This window comes from Plasmodium sp. gorilla clade G2 (genome assembly GCF_900097015.1).
Source record: "Plasmodium sp. gorilla clade G2 genome assembly, chromosome: 4".
Classification (NCBI taxonomy): Eukaryota; Apicomplexa; class Aconoidasida; order Haemosporida; family Plasmodiidae; genus Plasmodium; species Plasmodium adleri (nom. inval.).
Genome location: NC_041696.1, coordinates 642501 through 662709, shown reverse-complemented (window position 1 = coordinate 662709; position 20209 = coordinate 642501). Strand labels below are relative to the sequence as shown.

At 20.2% G+C, this 20209-nt stretch overlaps 7 protein-coding genes across 7 annotated transcripts in view; 4 read left to right on the top strand and 3 right to left on the bottom strand.

Annotated features, from left to right (window-relative positions):
- Positions 1-1636: 1636 nt before the first annotated feature.
- PADL01_0415900 (CDGSH iron-sulfur domain-containing protein, putative) lies at positions 1637-1906 on the top strand (the record flags this gene model as incomplete). Its single annotated transcript, XM_028685277.1, has 1 exon — positions 1637-1906. The coding sequence occupies one exon, from the start codon at positions 1637-1639 to the stop codon at positions 1904-1906; it is 270 nt and encodes an 89-aa protein (XP_028536792.1).
- A 480-nt stretch (positions 1907-2386) lies between these two features.
- PADL01_0415800 (prohibitin-like protein, putative) lies at positions 2387-3262 on the bottom strand (the record flags this gene model as incomplete). The annotated part of the gene is made up of 1 exon (XM_028685276.1): positions 2387-3262. The coding sequence occupies one exon, from the start codon at positions 3260-3262 to the stop codon at positions 2387-2389; it is 876 nt and encodes a 291-aa protein (XP_028536791.1).
- A 1846-nt stretch (positions 3263-5108) lies between these two features.
- On the top strand, positions 5109-6227 carry PADL01_0415700 (repressor of RNA polymerase III transcription MAF1, putative; the record flags this gene model as incomplete). The annotated part of the gene is made up of 1 exon (XM_028685275.1): positions 5109-6227. One exon carries the CDS (start codon positions 5109-5111, stop codon positions 6225-6227), a length of 1119 nt encoding a protein of 372 aa, XP_028536790.1.
- A 465-nt stretch (positions 6228-6692) lies between these two features.
- Positions 6693-11297, bottom strand: PADL01_0415600 (histone acetyltransferase, putative; the record flags this gene model as incomplete). Its single annotated transcript, XM_028685274.1, has 4 exons — positions 6693-6729; positions 6990-7042; positions 7364-10900; positions 11010-11297. 4 exons carry the CDS (start codon positions 11295-11297, stop codon positions 6693-6695), a joined length of 3915 nt encoding a protein of 1304 aa, XP_028536789.1.
- Positions 11298-13871: 2574 nt separating this feature from the next.
- Positions 13872-17951, top strand: PADL01_0415500 (DNA helicase MCM9, putative; the record flags this gene model as incomplete). The annotated part of the gene is made up of 1 exon (XM_028685273.1): positions 13872-17951. The coding sequence occupies one exon, from the start codon at positions 13872-13874 to the stop codon at positions 17949-17951; it is 4080 nt and encodes a 1359-aa protein (XP_028536788.1).
- Positions 17952-18838: 887 nt separating this feature from the next.
- Positions 18839-19444, top strand: PADL01_0415400 (conserved protein, unknown function; the record flags this gene model as incomplete). Its single annotated transcript, XM_028685272.1, has 1 exon — positions 18839-19444. One exon carries the CDS (start codon positions 18839-18841, stop codon positions 19442-19444), a length of 606 nt encoding a protein of 201 aa, XP_028536787.1.
- A 334-nt stretch (positions 19445-19778) lies between these two features.
- Positions 19779-20209, bottom strand: part of PADL01_0415300 (glutamyl-tRNA(Gln) amidotransferase subunit A, putative) — a gene marked incomplete at both ends in the record, with an annotated part of 2271 nt that continues 1840 nt past the window's right edge. Inside the window, one exon of the mRNA XM_028685271.1 lies at positions 19779-20209. This exon is cut by the window's right edge and continues 1840 nt beyond it. Coding sequence (XP_028536786.1) covers positions 19779-20209 — 431 coding nt within the window.

Sequence of the window (20209 nt, the reverse complement as noted above, 5' to 3'; positions counted from 1 at the left end):
TTTTGGGGTCATTTAAGATATGTATGATTTTTCACAATGTATTTATTTTTTTTCCATTTCGAAGAAATTGATAATTAAAAAAAAAAAAAAAAAAAAAAAATTTAATATAATTTTGTGGGGTAAAAATAAATACATATAATAATATATATATATAATATTATATAATATATTATAATATTTTAATTTTCAGTAATCGTTTATATATAAATTTAAAAAATTATTATATAATATATATATATATATATATTATATATTATGTATGTATACATAATAACTGAATCAAGGCACATATTAAATAATACCCACGTCACATGAATATAATATATTATTATGTAATATATATATTTTTAGTTTTTCAAATATTAAAGAAAATCTAGGATATATGGGCATATATAATATATTATGGCTTCTTAAAGGAAAAAAGAAAAGAGATTTATATATTATATATATATATATATATATATATATATATGATATATTTATATATATATTAAAATATATACATAATATTAATATAATTTTATTGGTTAATATATGCATAATTTTTATTGACGAATAATAATATAATAATAGTCATATATTAAGGATTATATCACCACATATATATAATATATATATATTATCGGCTCATAATTTAGTAAACAAACAATATATATATTTTTTTATTATTTCTAAAGAAAATATATTAAGGTGTTAAAATAAAGATTATAATACAACCTATTTTTTTTTTTTTTTTTTTTTTTTTTTTAATTTTAATTTTTTAATTTTTTTTTTAAAATGAATAATGAACTTATAAAAATATAAATTAAATTATACTTTTTTATATTTATTAATTTGCCCTTGTTTAAAATGATTTGATAAATACAACCCACCCATTTATATATATATTAACATATAAAATAAATATTGTCCCACTTAAAATTATAATTTAATTTATATGCGGATGCTTTTTCTTTTTTCTATTTATTTTTTTGAAAAGAAAAAAAAATAGCATACATATATAATATTATAATATATGTAATATATTTATGTGTATGGGTTTTGAAAAAATATGTTTTTCATTTTTTTTTTAAATATATAAACAATATAAATGTTTATACATTTTTATATTTATATAATTAGATTGTCCTAATTTTGTATATAATTGATACATTATTTTTTTTTTTTTTTTTATATTAGAAAATAAATTTCTAAAATGCTTATCATCCCCTAGTTGCAGATTAACAAGGCAAAAAAAAAAAAAAAAAAAAAAATATACATATATATATATATATATATATATTTAAAGTATAATTAACATAATTATAATAAAATAATAATAATAAAGAGATATATTTTTGATATTCAAACTTATTTATTCATTTATTTAATAAACAATTATGAAATGCTAAATTAAGAAAAAAAAATTTGTGCAACAGTATAATTGAAATGATATATGATATGAAGCTTTAATTTTTATTATTTACATAATTGAATAAATTGAATATGTTTTAAAAAATATATATAAATTAAGGGTATATAAAAAGTAACACATGAATGAATAAATAAATAAATATATATATATAAACATATACACATACATATATATTTATTTATATATGTATAATTTATGAATGTATTATAGTTATTTAAAAAGATGGGTAATAATATGTTAAAAGCAAAATCTCATAATGTCTTTCGTAAAAAAGGTGATATATTAAATACAAATAATTTAAAGGCAGTACATATAGAAACTTTCTATCCACCTTTAAAAAGTTCGAAAAAAGTTTCTGTCTGTAGATGTTGGAAATCTTTTAATTTTCCTTACTGTGATAATACTCATCAAAAATTGCAACAACAAGGAGTAATTTGTGGACCTTTACTTTTAGAAATACGTAAAAGCAAGACAGTACGTTCTCCTCAATAAAAAAAAAAAAAAAGAAAAAGAAAAAGAACAAGATAAAGTGAAATCAAAAGGGATAAAGTTATCAACTTATATTGATGTCAACAATATAAATGTATATCTTCTTTATTTTTTTTAAAGTTATCATTTTTTAATTAATTTATTTTTTTACGTCTTTTAAAAATATATATATATATATATATACATACATATATATTTATTTTATGAATGTTCATTTTTTTTTTTTTTTTTTTTTTTTTTTTTTTTTTTTTTCCCTATTTGTTTTAGTGATATTTCAAAATGGCTAGATAAAATACTAGCTAGCCAAAATTAAAAAAAAATAATTAAAATAATTTTATTTATTTATATTATATTATTTTATTTTCTTTGTATGTATAAAAATACAATAATATAAAGATATTTGGTTTCATGAAAAAATAATAAACAAAAATAAAAATATATATATATACACATATATATATATATATATATATATATATATTTTTATTCCACCTTTTCAAATAATATAGTTACATCCATAAGAATAATTTTGTGGAATATAGATGAATCATAAAATCTGTCCATAATTTGATCTATTGCGTCATCCACTGTTCCATTATCATCATTAACATTTTGATTATTTTCAAGTAATGTATTTAAGTTATAATATTTAATAACATTTTTTAAATCTAAATTCATTTCTTTTTCAATGTAAGAGGTACTATAATTTATGCCAAAGGAACTATAAATATCAATAATAAAGGGTATTTTGGGTTTCATTTTAACTTCAAGTTTTACTTTAATTTTTTGTTTATCTAGAGTTTCATATACATTTGTATATTTCCTTTGTATAGGTATAATTCTCATATGTATAACTTTATATTTTAAAGGATTAAAAAAAAAAGTCATCAAATCGTCATATATATATGGTTTAACTTTTCCATCATGTATATTTTGAACTAAGCATATATAACCTTCTGGAACTTTTTTAAGTGTGAAATAAAAAAAGAGAGTAGTAATTATACAACACGTTAATAATTTTACATTTTTTATTTTTAATATTTTTATTTGTTCATTTTCTTGTTCTTTTCTTTCATATTTTATATTATCAACTTGATCCATTTTATTATCTTTAATTTCAACTTGACCATCTGTTATATGCATTTTATTTTGTATAATATTAATATTTGAATATATAAAATTTTCATTTTCTACACATTTCTTTTCATTCATTCTTGGATTATTATTAACACTTAAATGTGTATTTGTAGCTCTTTCATTTTTTATTATGTTATGTATATTTCTTATATTTATCTTGTGTAAATGGTAATGTTTTACATTTCTTATATCATATTTCAATTTTATAAAATGACGTTTCATTATAAAAATATATTTTTTATGTGTTCACTAGTTAAAGGCACAACTACATTGTAAGAATTTTAAAATAACAATGTTTTCTTATATAATTTATTACATATCATACGTTAAAGTAAATAATTTTTTATCAAGCATTTTTTTGTTATTTTTTGATATATTTTGATATATTTTTTAATTTTTTTTTTAATAAGTGTACTAAAAAATGGCTAGATATAAAAAAAAAAAAAAAAAAAAAATACATACATATATATATATATATATATTATAGGCATTTTTAATATCATACATACACATATATAAATATATATATATATATATATATATATAATTACGTCCGAAGCGTAAACTGATACTACATACATACGTATTTTTATTTATATAGTATCTAATTTTGAATAAAAAATAATAAAACTGAATGTAAATAAAATTTTTGTTTTGTTTTATTTTATTTTTCAATTTTATATCTTATATTTTATATCATTTAACTAAATAATGTTTCTTATTTCCTTTAAAAAAATAGATATTTCTACACATAAATTAACGTCATAAATAATAACATATAATTAAATTATACCTTATATAATATAATATAATATAATATAATAACGAAAGAGTCATAAATAAATGAATAAACCCTTTGAGATACATGAAGAAATTACAATTTTATAAAATTTAATAGAACGTTATGTTATAAACTTCTTTTTATTATTATTATTATTATAGGGTAATATCTATTTTTGCATATTGCATCATAGAATATTGAAACTTATAGATATGTAATATAAATAAATATATAAACACAAATATATCAATATATCAATATATATATATATATATATATATATATAATAAAGATACATATATATATTTTTTGTTTAAGAAAAAATTATATTCCCTAGACTAAAAATTTATATATTTCTAATTTTTAAATTTATAATATTTCCTATGTAAATATAAAATATATGTCTACCAAAAGAAATAAAGAAAAAGAAGAAATTAAGTATGCAAATATATATAAAGAATATATCTTTTAATTTTCCACATTATATATATATATATATATATATATATATTTCCTTCCATATTCTTTATATTTCATTTGTGTGAGATTAATATCTATACCAACTTTATCAATTAATAAAAAAAAAAAAATACATATATATATATATATTATAACCATAATATATTTATATTACAACCGTGTATGATACATATACATTTTATGTTTTCCAATTTATATATTTAATATTTCACTTATTCAAAAAATAAAAAAAAATAAATTAAATAAAATAAAATATATTAAAAAAAAAAAAAAAAGTAAATACACATATATGAATTAATAATATTCATGGTATTATATATATATATATATATATATATATATATTTATATATATATATGTGTAAAAAAAAAAAAATAATTGGTGCTATTATATATATTTAATTTTAAATTTGTATACAATAATGTTACTTTCTATTATGTGTATTATTGTTTTATATTATTATTTTTTTTTTTTACTTCATCTTTTATGTGCAATAAGAGATAAATATTTTTGATTTTTTACACATATAATAAGATATATTATATATATATATATATATATATATTTAATTTTTTTTTTATTTTATTTTTTATTTTTTTTTGTGTGTATTTATATATTTTTGTCCCATTTTTACATTATTCTTTTATATATATTTTAAATTTATTTTATTTTATTTTTATTTTTATTTTATTTTTATTTTATGATACTTTTCATGTTCCCTCCTGAAAGGATGATATATAAATAGTATTTATTTAAAATTTAATTTTTTTTTTTTTTTTTTGAAAAAGGGGTAAAAAAAAAAAAAAAATGATTAATTTAGATATTGAAATATTGAATGATGTCAATTTAATATTAGAAAAATTAGATGCGCACGATCGTTTTATTGAAGCAAAAATAGAACTGTTCGAAGATATAGACAAAACAAAAAATTGTTATAGTACTACTTTAAATAATGAAGAAAATATAAGTAATACACAAATATTTAGCTCAGAATTGGATATTAATAACAAACAAGATGAAGAAAATAATATGAACCCTTTATATGGTAATAGAAATAATATGTCTCAAATGACCGAAAATAATGTTAATCCTTTGGACTCTCTGAATCCTTTTGATGATGAAAATAATATATCAAAAGAAATACATAATATTAAGGAAATAGAAGAAAATGACGAAAATGAAGATAAGAATGATAATATATATAATGATAATAATAAAAATAATGATAATAATAAAAATAATGATAATAATAAAAATAATGATAGTAATAAATATAATGATAGTAATAAAAATAATGATAGTAATAAATATAATGATAATATTAAAAATAATGATAATAATATATATAATGATAATAATAACACTTGTTATATTAATACCCTAGACAATATTAATAACAACAAAAATGTAAAAAAAAAGAAAATTCCTGAAGTTATTAATAATAATGGAAAAGAAAAAAAAAGCATTTTGACTAATATTATTAATATCTTAAATTATGTTTTTCCAGATTATGAATTTAAATACTTAAATAATTCAAATTATAAATATATAAAAAATATTAATAGTGTTATTGATAATATAAACTATAACTTATTTTATATTGTTGAAAAAATTTATAGAGGATTCAATAAAAAAATATGGAAAATATTAAAAGAACTTATTGATTTCAAATATTGTGATGTCTATACTTATTTAAACGATACAGATAATGATCCATATGTTGATAAAGAAAGTATATCAAGTTTTAATTACTTCTTCTTTGCAAAAAAAAATAAAAGAATTCTTTTCATATCTTGTATAACCAAGCCAAAATATAAAAATCAAAAAAATGACGAAGATTTTAATAATTTATATATGGGAATACAAGATGATCCTTCAATCAATGAACAAAATGAATATGATGACGAAGACTCTTCTCTTTGTTAAAATTTTTATATTCAAAAGAAATAAATTAAATATGTATATGAAAAATATTAATATTATGTCAAACATAATATATAACAGAATGGCGTTTATATGGCATGCTTACACATAAATAAATATATATATATATATATATATATATATATATATATATATATATATATGTATGTTATTTAAAAAAGATATTAAAAAATTAAAAAAAAAGAAAAAAAAAAAAAAAAAAAGATATATTTCTATTATTTTTTTCTAAGTATACCGATATAATATATGTAGTTAAATATTATTATTATTATGTATATTTATTTCTTCATTTTTCATTTTTGACATATATTCATATACAATGTTTGTCAATAAAAAGAAGAAATAAATATTCAAATTAAAAATTAAATAATAATTAAAAAGAGTTCATCTTGATAAAGCAGTGTATACTTTTTTTTATATTATACTTTTACGTGTGCTCGTATGTAGTTATAATGGATATATGTTTCTTAACTTTCTTATAGTCCTACATAAAAATAAAAATAAAAAAACAAAAAAAAAATATAATAAATAAAAAGCAAAAAATACGACATATAAATATAAATATATATATAAATATATATATATATATATATATATATATATATGTTACCAAATACGTTGCACTTAATATTAATAAGTGTTTTTCTTAAATATTTATGAACGTACAGGTAGTTTTATTATTATTTTATTTTTTTATTTTATTTTTATTTTTTTATTTATTTTTTTTTTGATAACTAAACGTACCTATAATAAACTCTACATTGTTTCCTCCACAACTTATATAGTTCTTCTTTCACCTATAAAGGAAGAATTCAATAAATATGATTACATATATATATAAACATTCTCATTTGAATTTATATTTTCTAATGATAACATGAACATAAATATTTGTACAGCCAAAATGTGTATGTAAAAACCTTTATACAGGCAAAAAAAAAAAAAAAAAAAAAAAAAAAAAAAAATACAAAATGGCTAGTTGCACACACGTTGGAATATAAATGGTGTCAATGTATATACAAAATATGATATATTCATAAATATGTCAAATATATATATATATCTATATTTTTTATATTATTTTCTTTATTTTGTTATTTTTTTTAGCCCTTTCTTACATAATCTTGGAAGACGTCACTTGCCATGCAATTCATATTTTTGTTTATCAAATTTCCTATGTAATCATTTTTTATCCTCTTTTTTATTTTTATTCGCACTTCTTTACATAAATCAGATGATTCAAAATATTCCATTGAATTTAAAGAATTGTTGTTATCATTTTTCTTCTCTCGTTTCCTAAGACCTGTAACCTTTTCCTCATTATCTGTATATGCAGGAGCAGGATGAGGTAATACATCAGCTAACATTAAAGTTTCGATCATTCTAGTAATTTGCTTGTGTGTTTCTTTACAAACTGCCATAAACCTCTTCTTATCTAATTCCACATTTTCCTTTTGAATATTTTTTGTTGTTAAATATTCTTGTGGATATAAAACACTCGGTGATAAAATATTTAAATCAATGCACATTTTTATTGTAATGATATCTCTTAATTGAGTAAATGAAACTGCTGGATCTTCAACAGTTATTTCTCTAATGTTTGTATTAACAATTGATAAATGATAAATCTTTTCTAAAACCTGCATACCTAACCCTTTACATTGCATGGGAGGGAAAATCAAAAATTGAGATATTCTGTTTCTATCAAATTGAAATGTAAAGAATGTATAAGTTGTTGCTAAACCAAATAAATAAAAATAATAACAATACTCGTTACCTTCTTCATCTTGTTCTTCTTTCTTACCATTAAAACATTCTATTACATTTGTCTTTGAAACACTTTCTCTCTTCCACTTTTGAATGGCAGTATCTTTATCTTCTTTTTGTCCATCTAAAATGTTATTATTATTATTATTATTATAATTATTGTTTTCTTTTTCCTTGAGCAAATCTGCATATAAATAAACAACATCATGATCATTATGAAAAGAATAATAATCTTCTTCATTTTTACTATATACGTTATTCAAGGTATCAAATATTGCCTGTTTGACTAGATCATTGGTAATTACATATTCTTTTGGAAAACACACAACATCTTTTTGTGTAACATTATTATTATTATTATTATTATTACTACCATTACAATCACTACTACTTATATTATTTTTTTTATTATTGTTAGTACTATTACTTTTGCTACTATCCTCATTGTTTACATCTTTTATTTTATCTTTCATTTTATCTTTTATTTTATCTTTCATTTTATCTTTTATTTCGTCTTTTTCTTCTCCCTCAGATATCTCTATCACTTCAACATCATCTTTTATTTCTACTATTTCAATATAATTATCATTTCGTTCATCTTCATATTTTTGACCTTTGTTTCTTTTCTTGTTTTCATTTACTTCCTGACCATTCGTTAACAAACCTCTTTTACCAGTACTCTTTTTTTTTTCCCCACTTTGATTTTGATCTTCATTTTTATCTTGATCTTCATTTTCATCTTCATCTTCTACTACTATAACTTCGTCGATTTGTTTTTCCTTTTTGTTTACATTCAATGTGCCTTCACTTAATTCTTTATCATTTTGCTCCTCGATTTGATTTTTTGTTAAACAGTTCGACTTTCCTTTTGTGCTAGTCACTTTTGATGCACTGGAAATATTAGTAACAGTTGATATATTAGTAACGGTTGATATATTGGTAACGGTTGATATATTAGTAACCGTTGATACATTTTTTTTTTCACTTAATTTATTTGGTACTTCTAATGAACCCCCTTCCATTTTACAACCATTCATAGTTTCTTCCTTAACATCCTTTTTTTGAGCACTCGTAGTAGATGATGTACGGCTTTTAAACAGTTCAGCGTTTAAATTATCAATAAAATTATTTTTTGCAAATGGTTTGCTCTTATCATGTTTAAATATAATATATGGTAATATTACACTCCATCTATAATCATATTCAATATTTGAAGCACTTTCAATAAACCAATGATAAAACCATTCAACTCTTCTATGTAAAATTTCAAAATTATCTTTAACTGTATAATCATATCTATTATGATAATTTTCACTTATCAATTTTCTTAATCTTTCTTCTTCATCCATTTCTTCTTCTGCACAATTATTATCATCATCATCATCATATTCGTCGTCATCATAATCATAATCATCATCTTCTTCTTCTTCTCCTCCCTCTCCTTCTTCATTGTATTCTTTTCTTCCTTCTTTATCATTAATAGAACATTTATCTAAAGATTCTCCTCCTTCTATAGTTTGTTTAGATTCACCTTCCTTTTCTCCTTCTTCTACATTTTTTTTTTTTCGTCGTCTTTTTCTTTTCTTTTTCTTCTTTTGGTTTTTTCGTTCATCTAATACTTTTAAATAATCTTTGTACATTTGCGACATATCCTTTTCTGTAACAGTTCTTGTATACAAACTTTTTACAACCTTATTTTCTTCCCCTGAATTATTACCGTCAGCATCATTTTTAATCAGTGCTTCTCTTTTCTTTTTACGTCTTCTTCTTTTTCCTTTGGTCCAAACGTTTAGGACATTGTTGCGAGCATTCATGCTGCTGCAGGAGTTTTTCGAATCTGAATATTTTCTCGTACCCACCTTATTCTTTTCAGCAACAACATTATCATTATTATTATTATTAATATTATCTATATTTTCATTATTACCCACCGTTTCATTATTATCCACTGTTTCATTATTACCCACTGTTTCATTATTATCCACTGTTTCATTATTATCCACTGTTTCATTATTATCCACTGTTTCATTATTAACCTCATTTTCCTTATTATCCACATTTTCATCGTTGTCCTTATTGCCCATATCTTCATTTGTATTACTTTCATTTAAATTACTATCATTTACATTATTTTCCATATTATCAATTGTACTTGTTTTTCTCCTCCTTCGTCTGCCATTACCAGGCACCTTCTTTGTGTTATCCTCAAGATCCTCTTTACTTTTACTAAGACTATCACTTGTATTTCTCCTAACAATACTACTTTTTCTAGAGTCTGATTTGGTATGTACACTATTCGTTCTACTTCTTGAACCTCTCTTTTCGCTTCTAATCAAAATATTATTAACAGCTGCTTTCCTTTTATTCACAGTTCTATCCCATTCTAAAACATCAGTAGGTAATAAGCTTCCAGATGTGTTTTCATGACTTCCTTTTCCATTATTTGTACTCATTTCATCACATACCTGACCATTTTCTCCGCTTACAGTTTCTCTCTTTATATTTTTTATGTCACTACTACTATCGAATTTAAAATATTCAGAGGAAAATCCACATTTGCGTATTTGTAAAATTATATCTTTACTAATATGTTTCTCATAAATAATATAACCAGGAGGCTTATATATGGCATTCCTGACTTGTTCCTCATAACTATTTTTTTTAACTAGCTTTTTATCATTTCGATTTAATATACTTAAAAATTTTTCTTCACTTTCTATAAAGCCACCTGGATAAGGAGTGGTGATATATAAACTTTGTAAAAGCATTAACATGATATAATTTGAATTTTCATATTGGTCACATATGGACCCATTCAACTTCATGAACACTTCATAATTGTCGCACGTGTAATAAAATTCTATATTCAAATTTTCAAATCCAATTACCTATAAAAAAATTATATATATATATATATATATATATATTTATATATATGCATATATTCTTGTATGTATAAACCCATATAACGCTCATATATTTATATATTCGTATTACCTGTTCACTGTCACTAAAAAAATGATGAGTAAATAATGGCTTGAATGTATATGTTTTATTAATATAATCAGAACTTGATATACATGGATGAAATGTTATTGTATTAATAGCACTAAGTTTAGGTACACATGTGTATGTATTTATTGATGGAAAAAAATTAAAAGATAAATTTTGTAAATCACTTGCATATGTCTTTATACAATTATAATATTCTCTATTTAGTTCAACTTTTTTAATTTCACCTGTAGTCTGTTCGACGTTTAATTTATTTGCACTTTTTGTTCTCATTTTTAAATCTATTTCTGATAATATATCATAAAGATATGAAATGATTTAATAGTACATAATTTCTTCAATCTATTGATTGATTTCTTTATTTTTTTGAAGACATTTGTACAATTCTTTCAGAATAATACAATGTATTTTTTTTTTTTTTTTGAAAAATGAAATAATATATATGAACAAATAAACGTTGTATGGTTTAATATATGTGCACATAAATATTCTTACATATATATATGAATATAAATTTGTACCGTATTATTTAAACAATATATACATATATGACAAAGGATTATAAAATTAAAATAACATAAGAAAAATTATTGTGTATACATATATATATATATATATATATATATATATATATGTTATTTATATATGGCACCTGGTGTTTATCCACTTATTTATTTATTTGTTCATTAATATATTCATTTTAATATTATACTTGTTAAATCAAATTTGTTGAACAAAAAAATATTATGGTTTAAATAAATATATATTTTTAAATAATGTTTTATTAGGATAATGAATATTTAAATATTATACATATAAGTATATTACCAATATAAAGTATATATATATATATATAGTAAATGATTGAATGAAAATGTTATTATACAACTTTTCTAATGTCCAATAAAATATAAGCATATAAAATTAAATTTTTAATATATATACCAATTGATATAAACTAATAAGCATATATCAATACATCAAAAAAAAGAATAATAAAATAAATAATACCAAAAAAAAAAAAAAAAAAAAAAAAAAAAAAAAAAAATATACATATATATATATATATATAATTTGTATAAATAAAAATATATATTTTTATATATATAACAAAAAATATATAATTATATATACAAATAAATAATAAAGTGTTAATACCTTTTACCTTGTAAGTATGAATTTAAAAAAAAAAAAAATTACAAAAATTTATTCAATATATATATATATATATATAATAAAATAATTAAAATGATATTTCATAATGTATATAAAATAAAAAAAATAAAATAAATTTGAAGTCATATATATTGTTCTGTTTTGTTTTTATATATATATATAATATATATAATAATATATATATATATATATATATATATATATAAACATTTAATATATATAATATTATATATATTCTTTCATAGTAACACTACCAAACGAATAAGCATACAATTACAAAAAATTATGTAAATTTTTTTCTTTTTATTTGACTTTATTTAAAAATATGTAATTATATATATTTATTTATATTATTTGATACACAAAACAATTGTATTTATATTGGGTATCCAATTATTTGGAACATAGCATATATACAACTATTGTTATTAATTTATTTGAATATAATTAAAACAATTTATACACTGTTATATGAACTTATATACACATCATTTTTGGAAATCTCCAAATATTTTATTTGTGTGTAACTTTTTTTTTTTTTTTTATATGAACAGGTCAGGTAAAAAAAAAAAAAAACACATTAGAAAAGTCATGTTATTTGGCTAGATTACAACAATTTTATTATGAAGCGTTCATATTTTTTCATTAAAAAGAAAATATACATATAATATATATTACACAAATATATATATATATATATTTAATACCATCATAAGAACATCAATTAAATTATATTATATTATATTTATTATTTGATCATTGATGAGAGAGAGAGAAAAAAAAAATTATGTGTAATAAATAATTTATTATGGAACGTGTAATTTTATCTCCTTTGTTCTCAAAATAATATGACAATAAATGTTTATATTTATAATACTTATTTTATGTCCTATTTTAAAACAGTAAAAAAATAAATATTATGAGATTATAATCTTTTATGATGATACCATTTCTCATAAAAAAATAAAATGTATTTCCTATATTTCAAACCTATTATATATTTTATAAATATTAAAATTAAAGCTTTTTTTTTTTTTTTTCTTTTTTTTGTTTTGTGAGTAAATAAAAAAGGATTTATATGAATAAATTAAATTATTCATTTTATATAAATATATATATACATTTTAATATTGCCATAATTTTTCTTCTTTTCTTTTTTTTTTTTTTTTTTTTTTACTCTCTTTACAATTCTTAAAGTGAATATATATAAATTCAAACAAAGATTAAAATGAAATAAATAATAGTGTCATATATATATATGTATTCTTTTTATTCTTTTTCATTTCATATTTATCTTTTGATAATTCCATTTTTTGAAATGTTGTTTTTTTAAAATTTTTTTTTTTTTTTTGTGGTGTGAACTTAATTTTGAGGATTTGTTTTGTCATTATATATTCCTACTTTTTGAATAGCTTATACATTTTTAAAAAATTAAGCTGGAAGAGAAGGTTTTTTTATCTTCAATAATATATATATATGTATTAAATGAATGAATTATTTGAATTGTATGATGATACATATTAGCAAACTTCTAAAAGAGAGAGTTAATAATCTGAATTCTACCATATTACTTTATATTACATTATATTATATTGTTTTTTTTGTTTGTTTTATTTTGTTTTTTTTTTGTTTGTTTTTTAATTAATATTTAAAGGAAAAAAAAAAAAAAAAATGACGCTCTCGAGCTCCGAGTCAAGTATTTTTAGCGAAACAGACGACGATAGTTACAATGAAGAAGACTACACTTATAATAGAGAGGAAAATATAAAGAACATAAAAATTTATAATAAAATAATAATAAAATTATTTTTAAAAAATCGAAAATATTATGAACAAATAAAAAGCATTGCATTAGGATATATAAGTAAAATAGAAGATATTGAATTTTGTAATGTGCAAAACAATGAACAGGACAGAAACGAGCATATATATAATTTTTATTTTGATGCACATGATGCTATTGAATATGGAGAGAACAAATTAATATATTACTTGCAAAATAGTTATCACAAGTTTATGGATGTGATAAACAATTATTCGATTCCCCTTTTTTTTAGGATTATCTTTCTTAGTTGTTACTTTGAATTCTTGAATAATGAAGAAAATGAAAGAAACGATTATGATGACAATCAAAATTGTGGTGAAAATCAAAACTGTGGTGAAAATCAAAACTGTGGTGATAATCAAAATTGTGGTGAAAATCAAAACTGTGGTGATAATCAAAACTGTGGTGATAATCAAAATTGTGGTGATAATCAAAATTATGGTGATAATCAAAATTATGGTGACAATAATATTTGTAATAAAAAGGAAATAAATAAAATGGATGAAGAAAATAATAAAGATAATAATAACAATTTGGATAGTAATGTTTTACATTTTCATAATATTACTACATCTCCTTCTAAATGTCTTAAGGAAGGTTTTGAATTATTTAGAACAAACGAAAATAATATGTATGAAAAACAAAATGAACAATTTTGGCGCGATAAGAATGAGGAATATGATAATATATACAATGAAATATATTTTAATGATAAAGATAGTATAAATAATGATGATACCAAACAAAAAGAAACAAACACATTAGACCATGTAAGAAAGGATAAGGTTAAAGAAAATGATATGGATTATTTTTTTAATAATTTTATAGAATATGATTTTTGTAAAGATAATAATGTTATGGAACAAATAGATTTATATAGTTCTTGTTTAATTAGAGGTATTTTATATTCTTATATGAAATATAGTTTTTTAAAAAAAGAAGAAATAAAATTAAAAATAAATAATTGTTTGAAAATGATATTTGTTCGACATAATATAAAGATTAAATGCCGACTAATTAATATACCTTACTTACATGATATTCATATAAATAATATACAAGAAATTGAGAATAAGCATATTGGTAAATTTATAAGTACAGAGGGTATTATAACAAGAGTAGGAGAGAAGAAAATATTGGAAGAAAGTAAAAAATATAGATGTATGAAATGTGACTATGTAATTAAAAAGAACGCGGCTCCTGAGTTATATTATAACACGGAAACGTTTTTTCGATGTCCTAATATTATTGTAAATACGAAAAAAATGGCCTCTGGTATTTTGTATGATATAAATGATAAAATAACGAACGAATTTATCACTAGACAAATGGATAAGAATAAAAAGAAAGATGACAATGTAGATGATATTTTTGAAGATGATAATGATAATAATCATTATAATAATCCTCTTTATAGTAATAGAACTATGCAAAATGAGAAAGGGATATATGTTAAAAAAATATGCAACAGCACCAATTTCGAATTTATGGAGAATGAAATTAAGAGGGTTGATTATCAAGAAATAAAAATAAAAGAAACTAGTAAGTCGAATATACCCTATTCAATAACGGTTGTACTTTTAGAAAATTTAGCTGGAAAATATCACCCAGGAAAAAATGTTATTATCAACGGTATTGTTTTGAGAAGATGGAAGAGGTTGTATAAAGATATAAGGTGTGATTCTGAATTATTTATTGAGGCGAATTATATCGAAATAAAGGAATTAGAACAGGTCAAAATAAAAGAAATATCTTTGGATGATGATTTTTCTAAATATATTAATTCTATTGTGAGTAAGACATGTTTGCATGATAAACAAGATATATGTTATGAGAATGTGGGATTTATTCAAAATGCATCATGTGAAGGAAATGATAATTTGTGCGACGAGATGGGATATAATATGTGTAATAATAAGAGGGGTGATACAAATGGTTTCAATAAAAACATTTGTGATAGTAGTAAAGGGGACGACTTGTCCATTTTGAAGGACATGAATACACATCGTCAAAATGATAAGTATAATTCTATCAACACAAGATTAATTACACAAAATATGAAGGAAAAAAATGAACATATAAAAAAATTGCAGCTCAATAATATAGGTTTTACACATTTAAATAGTGTAGATAAAAGACAGAATATTTTTGAAAAATATTGGTTTTTTTTTAAAAATAATAAAATAGAAGGGAAAAAATATATTTGTGAAAGTATATGTCCAAATTTGTATAATTGCAAATTGTCTAAATTGTCGATATTACTTGTTTTAATAGGTGGGAACAAGATAAATAATGAGTATGATTCTTTTTATCACGAAAATAATAAGTGGACTAAATATTTTAGTAAGAGTTATAAGAAGAGTAAAAACAAAAGTAGTACAATAAAAAATGTAAGGAATAATATTATAAATATGAATGAAGAGAATGAAATGGTCGAGGATTCTCTCGAAGAAATGGATGAAAAAAGAACAAGAAAAGAAAAAGAATATGAAATAAACAAAAATGACATATGTAAAAAAAAAAATATGTACACCTTGTATGAAACAAACAATATATCTAATATAAAATATGGTCCAATGGAAAGTACTAAAGAGAAGAGAAAAAGGAAGCAAAAGCAAAAGCAAAAACAAACAAAATTTGAATCAGATAATTGTGATAAAAGAACCCTGTGTCATTTATTATTAGTTGGTGATCCAGGTACAGGTAAATCACAATTATTAAAAGAAGTACAAAAATTAAGTAACATATGTGTGAACGTGTCAGGAATGTTTTGTACTACGGCAGGATTAACATGTGCAGCTATTAAAGAAGGAAATAGTTTCATGTTAGAAAGTGGGGCATTAGTATTAGCTGATAATGGAGTTTGTTGTATAGATGAATTTTGTTTAATGAAGAATGAAAATAAGAATGCTATTCATGAAGCTATGGAACAATTAAGTATTTCAGTAGCAAAAGGAGGAATAGTAGATAAATTAAATTGTAGGTGCACAATAATTGGTGCTTCAAATTTTGAGATAAATAAAGATTTGAAAGGAAATTTATCTAACTATGATAGTAAGGTTATTATAATTAACTTATCTTATGCTTTACTTAGTAGGTTTGATTTGGTGGTTATAGCTGAAGATAATAGTCAAATAGATTATAAAATAGCGGATTATATTTTATCTCAAGATGTGGAGGTAAAAAAGGGTCTTGACAATGAAGATGATAATCATAATAATATGAAAAATAATGTGAATTATAATATTAACAATTGTAAGAGTAATACGTGTAATAATTATAAGGAGACTAGCCACTTGGGAAACTTACCCGAAGTTTGTATGAACAACGGACATAAAGAATTAAATGAAAATGTTGCATGTGACAAGATGATATTATCACCTTTCAATTTGGACCATGGTAATCGAGGCAAATTTGGAAAAAAAAATAAAATAACATGGCCAAGTGAAAAATTAAAAGAATATATTAATTATGTGAAGAATGGTTATTTCCCAAATTTTGATAAAAGTTCAAAATTAATATTAATTACATACTATTCAACATTAAGAAAATATAACAATGGTGATAATGGAACGACTGTGCGAACCTTAGAAAGTTTAATAAGATTAAGTGAAGCACATTCGAAATTGATATTAAATAAAAAAGTAACATCCGATGATGTAATAAATATTATATTGTTAGTTGAATTGAGTTTAAGAGGATATCAAATAGCTATTCGCACGAATGCCAATAATATATTAATAGCAAGAACAGGTATATTAGAAAATTCTGCATATTTATTACAAACATATAACAGTAATTATAATACGTTCTATTGCTTAGATGACGTTTTGTTTGATGATTCTTTATATATTTACTTTAAAAATATTATTCTGGAAAAATTACATTTACAAGAAGATAATGGGAAAATTTATAAAATGTTATGAGCTGCTATGGGAATGATGGGTATAAATGTTGAGTAGATAAATATTATAATATATATATATATATATATATATATATATTATTTTAACTTATTAATTTTTTATTTAAAAAAAAAATAAAATAATTATTCTTTGGACACTGAGGAATAATATATTATATATATAATAAGCATGGATATACAAAATATATATAATATATAATATATATAAGATATATATATTAAAGTATGCATTATTATATTATATATTATTTTTATTATTTCTTTTTTATTATTTATTTATATTTTATTTTTTGTTGTAATATATATTGTTTTATTTTAATTTTTGTTTCTCTCTTTTTTTTAAGTTTATAAAAATTAATTCATTCAACTTTTATTAAAAAATGAATACATACAAAATGGTAAGCATAAATGTCATTTAGCTATATGTTGGAAATATAATCTTAATATAAATATATTATATATATATATTTATTATATGTATATGTATTTTTTTTTTTTTTAAGAATATATAACAATTTGAGATATAATGAAATATTTACTCATAACAAATTAAATTATAAATTATTATGTGGGGTTTACTTTTGTGAATGAACTTTTATGATATATAAATAATATATAGACTTGTTAAATTATTTTTTTAAGAATATTAAAAAAAATATATATATATAACAAATAAATAAATTACCTGAACCGGTCAGACAAAAAAAGAGGAAAAGAGGGGGAAAAAAAAAAAAAAAAGAAATATTAAAAATATAAAATAGCTAGTTATAATTATGAATATATAATTAAAAATAGTAGCTAGCTGTTGTATTATTATTTTATTTTGATAGCTATTTAAATTATATTAGTGCTTATTTATAATTTTTTTCTTTTTTTTTTTTTGACACAATGAATATGCAAGTATTGGAGGATGAGATTATGTTATCTGATGGGAGAATAATAAAAATGCCTGTAAAGAATGAAGAAGACAAAAAAGATAGTTCCAAAGGGAAAATAAAAATTGACAAGGTGCCTAATGTGTGGGGTAGTAGTGCAGGTGCAGGAAGTGATTACTTTGATCTTTATAGAAAGCAGAGGAATGAAGAAAATGAGAGAATGGAATTAATTGAAAAAAATTGGAAAGAGTATACAGAGAATCAGATATTTCAATCGAAAAGAAAAGAGAAGATAGATTATATACAGAGAAAGAGTGAGAAACGAAAAAATAAAAGATTAATGAAAAAAAATAAGATTAAAGAGTTAAGAATTAATAAAAAGGGAAATAAAAATGATACAACAACACAAGATAAACAATCATTATTAGATAAATGTGAAGAAAAATTTGTGGATAAATTACAAAAAGAGGAAGATAATTATAAAAAAAATAATAAAAGTGATAATAATATATCATTGGATGAATTACAAAAAACAGATAGTGATGAAAATGATGAGTCACGTGCTCCACCAGTTGACACAAAAAATTTTCTAGTGGTTAAAGAGGATGAAGTTTTATAACAAATAAAAAAATAAAATAAAAAAAAAAATTATGTAACTTAAAAAAAAAATATATATATATATATTTTATCAATATTACAAATATGTTAAAATTATTGTGTATAAAAAAATATAAGTGTGATATTTTTATATACATGTCTTTTATCAAATGGATACTCTATTTTGTTATATATATATATATATATATATATATATATATATATATATATATATTTATATGTTTATATGTTTATGTGTATATATTTATTTTTTAATATTTACATTTATTTATTTATTTTATCTATCCATTTATTAGTTGATTCGCTTCATTTTATTTCAATTTTTTTTTTTTGTTTTAGTTTTCTTTTTGATGCATTTTTAAATTTTCATATAATTTTTTATTAACTTGCATATGTTGCTTATAAGCCAAGGCAACCTTTAATAATCCTAATTCGTTTAAATTATCTCCTATGATTTGAAATGATAAAGGCTCATTAAATTGTTTTGTAAAAGTACCTACAGGTATAACCATACTTGGAAAACCACTAATAGATGATATGACTGAAAATATTTCTTTCATATATTTATTATATCCATGAGTTATATTATTTTTATTATTATTAATATCATTTGTTTGAATTTTATGTTCATTAGGATAATTAATATTATTATGATCATAATCTTTTAAATTATTAGATCTTGGTAATGATGGTAATAAAATATAATTTATATCATTTTTAAAAATTTCCTTTAATTTATATATTAAGTGTTGTTTCATTATATGAA